The 7268-nt window shown below is 43.1% G+C and overlaps 1 protein-coding gene across 1 annotated transcript; it reads right to left on the bottom strand.

Moving 5' to 3' along the window:
- Positions 1-753: 753 nt before the first annotated feature.
- Positions 754-1641, bottom strand: LOC149198139 (uncharacterized). The gene has a single exon (XM_089408931.1). It carries the CDS (start codon positions 1639-1641, stop codon positions 754-756), a length of 888 nt encoding a protein of 295 aa, XP_089265057.1.
- Between the last annotated feature and the right edge of the window lie 5627 nt (positions 1642-7268).

A 7268-nucleotide genomic window follows, 5' to 3' on the forward strand; every position in this document is an offset into this window, starting at 1 on the left:
CAGTTACAGATGGTAAACGGACCGTGTAGCACTCCGTCACAGTGCCTCCCAATGCCGGTGATTAACTGCCCGTGAAGATACCTGCAGGTCAACTGAAGTTCCGCGGTTGTGGTAAACGGTGAACGGCGATGGTGAGAGACGGTTGCACAGTTGGAGGGTTCGATCGCAGACTGCAGAAAACAAACCCTAACCATAACCCTCGCTCAGACAGGATCGCCCGGACGCCATCTCCTTTTGTCGCCAAATCATAATCTTCCTTATTTATTTTTTTTATTTTTATATGCATCAAGTAAATAATTTTTTAATAAAAATAATAAATTGAATTTTTTATTGATATATTCTTAATATTTTACTTGTCTGTAAATTTGTATTTGTAATTTGTCTATTAAAAAAGTTATAATTGGATGCATATTTTAATTTTAATTTTAATAATTATGTTTTTTTTTAGCAGAAACAGGTATGAGCTTTCATTAACTGGGCGGCCAGAAGCCATGAAATCGGTTACAATAGGCAGGTAGATTTTCTGCTTGACTTTTCAGCCAGCGAACTATGCCCTCTACTCTTAATATCCTCTTCTTTTTACATCTGGCAAAGTGGGTTTCTGCTACTAATTTCCCCAGATGGAAGATACAAACAAACTTTCTGCTGCTAATTTCCCCAGATGGAAGATACAAACAAACTTTCTGCTGCTAATTTCCCCAGATGGAAGATACAAACAAACTGATATAGAAGGAGACAAAAAGACATTTCACTTTATGGAATTGGGTCCCAAAGAACTTCATTATCTCTGAGAAGGGAGCCAATGTCTAGTTGAGCTGCCTTGTTTGCCTCGCTGTCTGCTTCTCTGTTGTTTGTTCTCAAAACATGGAAAAACTTCAGTTTCATATTCTTTGTCATACCTTTGATCCTTGAGATTATCCTTGCAAGTTGCAGGTCTGCTGAGTTGGAATTGTTCGCCAATGCTTGGATAATTACCTGGGAATCTCCAAAGACATTTGCCTCCTTATAGCCCAGTTCTTTGAGAAATTTGGATCCTTGGAAGAGGGCCATCGCTTCTGCTTGAATGCCTGTAGAGTGGCCTAGACCCCAAGCGAATCTGTGGACAGCTGATCCGTCTGGATTTATTATGATACCTCCGGCTCCCGCACTACCTGGGTTCCCTTTGGCAGCCCCATCAAAGAAGAGAGATGGAAGAATTTGGTTGGACATCCAGATTTGAAATTCTTGTTCATTTTTCCTGATTTGCCAATCTTTGCAAGAAGGGGGAGAACTGTTTGCTTTTGGGAATTTGAGATTAAGAGCAGATCCTAGCTCAATGTCCTGCTGGCTTAAGTTAGCATCATCCCCTTTGTCTTCCAGCCACTCAGCTAGCTGGCATTTTGCTGCATTGGCCACTAATATGAAATCTTGTTCTTTATTACGAAAAATCCTTCGGTTCCTTTCCAGCCATACTTGCCAACTGATAAACTTTGGTAAAGTGCTCCATGCTGACCTGACAGTTTTATTTTTTGGAGGGTGGCCTGGGTATTTGGTCATCCAATTTGCAAATAATTCAGGAACTGAAGATGGCAAGGTGAAATTATGAATCCAGGGGACTAGAAGCTCTTGCCAGATAGAGGATACGAATTTGCATTCAATCATAATATGTAGAGCAGATTCAGGATTTTCCTTACATAAGGAGCATCTAGACGGCCCATAGAAACCCCTTTTCTGTAGCCTGTCTTCAGTCAATATTTTCTGGTGACAAAGGAGCCAGCAGAAGTGATCAACCTTGGGGATTGAAGGAATTCTCCAAATGTCAGTCCAGGGAGCAGGGTTGGGGGGCACGTGAGGCCTCTCTAGTCATTTGGCATAGCCCTGGGTTATTGAGTAGCCTGTTCGATTTATTCCCCAGCCTCTCACATCATGCTTGTTTTTTAGAATGGGAGCGAGCCCATGTAAATGCGTGGATAGAGAATTCAGGTCAGAACGGAGATGAGCAGGAGCAGCAAGTTGTTTCCAACGGACCCACGCACTTTCCTCCCAATTAGATAGATCCCACAGCGTATTGATATTTGCTTTTGTCATCCAGCGCTGCAAGTCAGGCATGCGCAATACTTCAGCCAGCGGGGGTCTATTGAGAACGTTGTCCTTCCATATATGAATACACTTTCCATTGCCTGGAACCCAGAATGCATGATTTCTAATTAAAGAACTGGTTTTGCTGATGAACTTGTTGAAAGGGGTGTTGAATTTGTTCTTGGGCTGGTCTAGACATCGAGTTCTTGGTCCTCTGAAGTATTTTCTCCATAGCGCAATTTGCACCCAGCCAGGATTTGGAGCTATGATCTTCCAAATTATTTTGGCTCCCATGGCTACGTTTTGAGCATTGAGATCTTTAAAATTCAAACCTCCCTCCTGGAATGGTCTGGTGACAATATCCCAGTTTATCAAAGAAAACCTTTTCTCGTTTTGTTTACCTCCCTTCCAGAAAAAGTTTTGATTAAGTCCTCCATCCTTTTTATGATTCCTACAGGTGCTAATAGAATTGAAAATTTAAATAGAGGAAGACTGCTGAGCACGGATTTTATGAGAACTGCTTTCCCTGCTAAATTTAGCCAGGAGGACCCCCAGACCTACAATTTTAGTTTAAATTTGTCTAACAGTGACAGCCAGTCTTTGCCCAACGCCCTTGAGTGAAAGATGGGCAATCCCAGGTACTTGAACGAGGACCATGAAACAGAGATTTCAAACCCCAGGCAGCGAGCAATGGAATTTGCAGTTGAGGCGGGAATGTTCCAGCTGTAAATGTGGCATTTGGCGTTGTTTAGAACACTACCCGAGATCTTACAGTATTCTTCTAGGACTTCTTTAAATTTGGACGCTGAATGCGGTGATGCAGCCCCCATCAAAATGGTGTCATCCGCGAAGAGTGCATGGTTGATGCTTTTGGCCCCTCTAGCTATACAAAGACCAGCTAATTCTTGATCCTGTTGTTTGCGTTGACGATAGAAGCTGAGAACAGAGGCCTGAAGAACAAAAAGGAGAGGGGACAGGGGGCACCCCTGCCTCAACCCTCTAGAGGCTTTGAAGAAGTCAGCTACCATCCCATTTACCAGTGGGGCAATCCGTGGCTCCGAGATGCAGGCTCTAATCCATTTTATAAAGCTTGGGCCGAACCCCATTTTTTGTAAAACATCAAATAAAAAACTATGCCTAACATGATCAAAAGCATTTGCAAGATCTAGTTTGACAACCATACCTTTCTCCTTGCGGTGAAGACTGGAATGAATCACCTCTTAGACCAGCACGAAGTTGTCCACCAATTGCCTGCCTTGGATAAAACCACCTTGGTTATCCGGGATGATTTTGGGGAGGATCCTTTTCAATCTATTGGCTATCACTTTAGTGATGACTTTATACCCAATATTGCAAAGGGAAATTGGGCGAAATCTGCTGAAATAATTCGCTCCTTTCTCTTTGGGAATGAGAGCGAGAAAGGCTAAGTTTGTGCTGCCACCTATCTTTTGACAATCCTGAGATTTCTGTATCATTTTGTAAAAATCGTTTTCTACTATCTGCCAACAAACTTGGAGGAACCTAGGCGTGAAACCATCTGGGCCCGGGGCTTTGTCTGGGTCCATTGAGAACAGGGCTTCCTTAACTTCCTTTAGTGTGATTTTATCTTCTAGAGACTGGTTCATTTTAGAGGTGATCATGATAGGGATTGCGTCCAACAGGGCAACGTTGACATTAGCTCCAGCTTCTTCTCTGTACAGCTGCTCAAAGTGAGTTGTAGCTGCCTTTTTTATGTTGATAAAATCCTTCAGAACTTGATTGTCTTCCTTTATCTCGCTGATGGAGTTGCGGCCTTTCCTGGCTTGGGCTTGTTTGTGGAAGAATGAGGAATTTGTATCTCCAGATTTGAGCTAGAGGCTCCTAGACTTGAGCCTCTAGAATTCTTCCTCTGCCAGACAGGCCTTATGGAAACTGTGTTGGAGTTTGGCCTCCTTTTCCAATTCAGCCTTAGTATTTTCCGCTGTTTCAAAATGCAGATGTTGTCTTTCTAACACACTTTGAATTTTTTCCTTTCCGCTGCCGGATTAGGCAGGGTCTTGGCCCAAGCTTTCAGCATGATTTTAACTCTTCTGAGTTTTTCCTCCCATACAAAAAACGTTGATCCATTGACTGGCTTCTTCCAGCACTCTCTGATTTTTTCCATAAAATCTTTTTCTTTGATCCACAGGGAGCTGAATTTGAAGGGAATAGGTCCCAAGTCCTTAGTGGTCAATAGCTCAAGGCTGATGGGCTTATGATCTGATATGCTGTTGTGGAGAATATGCGATCTGGCTTCTAGACCAAGGAGTAGAAAGGAGCTTTGCACTAAAAATTTGTCCAGTCTTGCAGCTATGTGTCTCGGGCCAACCCTCTTGTTTGACCACGTGTACTTGCCGACGATTGGCTTGATATCTATCAGATCCCAGTCTTGCATGAGGTCTTCTACTGATTCTCTTGCCGGATCTCTGACAATGCTGCCTCCTCTTTTTTCTGACGAAAGGAGGGTGAGATTGAAGTCCCCGGCTATGATAATGTTTTCCAAATTTTCCAGATCTACCAAGCTTTTGATGGAGTTCCAGCATGTTTTCTTTTCACCTGCATTGTTAGGGGAATATACATTGACCAGACTAATAGTTTCCTTAGTTTCTAAATGCTGCAGTTTTAACAAAATCCAATGAGTATTCAGGGACTCAGAGATAAGGGAGAACTTATTTGGATTCCAGAGCGACCCCAGATCTCCAGATGCTCCACAGGCAGAGGTTGCATGCGCTCCATCTTTTTTCCAAAACTTTCTGCTTGTTTGGAGGAAGGCTGAATCCTCCAGCTTAGTCTCCTGGATGAGAAGAATGTCCGGGGCTTCCAGTGTTATTAGACTATTCATTGCTTCTTCTTTGGCTTTGGAGCCCATTCCCCTACAATTCCAGGAGACTATCTTCATCATTTACTTTTGCTGTGGTGAGCTCCTTTGGAGCTCTGGGTTTGGATCTTCTTCGTCTTCGGGGTTTTTGCTAGAAGTTTCTCTATTGGCTGGCTGCCCTGGAGCTTGTCTTTGTATGTTTCTTGCTCCCTTTTTTCTTTTGTTGACATTCGGCCTCTTGTAGATCTTTTGGGGGTAGACTGCGAATCTCCTATTTCCCCTTCTTCCTCCGAATCCTCGGAGTCTTGGGTTTCCTCCTCCTCTTCCAATATCTTCCCTTTAGATCTCCGCGGTTCGCTTTTATATTTGGGCGGGGAGACTTCTTTCGTAGTTTCAGTCTCCTGGGTGTTCATGATTTCAGATCCCAGTATCTCAAATTTATTTCCTTGGCTCTCCATGGGTGGGTGCTGAGCAGGGCCCGATTGGTTGGTTCTGGAGTTAGTATTTGCAGTCTTCTCGAAAGCAATTTTGGATCTTTTTGCCTGATTCCATCCTTCTTCCTTCCCTTTTTCCTCTACCCCTTTGGTCGGGAAATCTCTAGCGAAGTGTCTATAGACTTGACACTTCCGGCATTTGAACGGTAGCTGTTCATAGTCCAACTTCTGAACATGCGTCCAAGGGTCGACCCTTATTTTGAATGGCTTCTGGTAATCCGACCTCCAGATCTACCTCCACACAAATTCTAGCGCAGTCGTACTAGTACTTGCTGTTGGCCTTATCTATGAACTTCCCAAGGGTGTTTCCGATGTGTTTCAAAGAATCCCAGTTCCAACAGTGGACCGGGAGGTTGGGGAGCCTTACCCAAACCGGGACGACAAAAGGCACGTCCATCGCCGGATCGAAGTCCGGCGTCCATTTATTCAGATACAGCCCTTGAGGCCCCATGAAGTAGTGGCCATTTCTGAAAATTAGATCCTTGTCCTCTTTATCTGAAAATTCAAATAGGAAGTATCCTCTTCCGAGGAAGTAAGACATTACCTTATTCTTGATCAGAGGAGCCCAGTTTCTAGCAACCCAGTTCTCTGTTGATTTTGGGGAGGGCCAAAGACCTGTAAACTGACCGACCAGAGCGCGATCCGCCAGAGACAAAGCTACTTGAATCGGCCCTTCAGGAGGAAGAGCGATCTCGGGAATGTCTTCAAGTCTTTTCACGAACTTGGCAGCAAGGATCTGGAGGCCTCAACAACAGATGAGGGGGAAGGGGAGGAAGGCCCCTGGGGGCGATCCGGCTCCTCCATGATGAAGCAGGTCAAACCCTGGCCGACCGCAGCCAGAAGCTGGGGCCTTCGGCGGCAAACCCTAACCGACCGTAGCCAAAGGAAAGAGCTCTCGGCGATCCAGCTCGCAGGGGACGGAGGATGCAGCAGCAGGCTTGTCCGCAGGGAGCAGAGGGATGCAGGGCGGGCACGCGCGCAGGCTTCAAGATCCGCCGGGTGCGGATCTCGCGAGTTGCAGGGCCGAGTCGCGCGTTGCAGCAGCCCAAACAATCAATAAATTTAATAATTATGTTATATATATTGAATTTTATAATAAATTTTGTGAAAATATGAGTTTATGTAATTTTGGAAATTTTGTGTGAATAGAATTTTTTTTAAGGATTAATTATAAGTTTACTATTTGAATCTATAATGTATAATCACATTTTTTTCAAGTTTTAAGTTGTTTTTTTATATTGAATTGTAAAATAAAGAATATTAATTTAGATAAAGAAGCTTTAAATTTTTTTTATGAAGTGGAATTTCTTTAAGAATTTAATGCATGTTTAATGTTTGAATTTAAGATTTCATTTTCTTTAGGTTTTAAGTTGTTTTTATTTATATTGAATTATAAAATAAAACTTTTGAGAATATGAATTTATATAAAAAAAAACATTGGAAAATTTATATGAAGATTGGTGAATGTTTTAGGCACACTGTGTATAAATGGAAACGCCTTTAGAGGTTACTCACAAAGAAACTTGGTTTGGAACAATTACCACATGAGGGAGAGTGAAGGGTTCAGTGTAGACGATGAAAGACAAAGGTACCATACTGAGGTGATGAAAGACAAAGGCACCATATGATGGTGGCACCATATGATGGTGGATGGTTCAGTGTGGTTTCTATGCTTGGAGATTGGTGAATGTTTTAGACACACTGTGTATAAATGGAGATGCCTTTAGATATTACTCACAAAGAAATTTGGTTTGGAACAATTACCATATGAGGGTGATTACCATATAAGGGGGAAGGGTTCAGTTTGGTTGAGGCGATGAAACAAAGGTACTATATGATGGTCGAGGGTTCAGTCTCGCTGAGACTATGAAAGACAAATG

This window comes from Pinus tabuliformis, chromosome 2_2, assembly GCF_031772625.1.
Source record: "Pinus tabuliformis cultivar Carrire ecotype Pingquan chromosome 2_2, CPIR1, whole genome shotgun sequence".
Taxonomy (NCBI): domain Eukaryota; kingdom Viridiplantae; phylum Streptophyta; class Pinopsida; order Pinales; family Pinaceae; genus Pinus; species Pinus tabuliformis.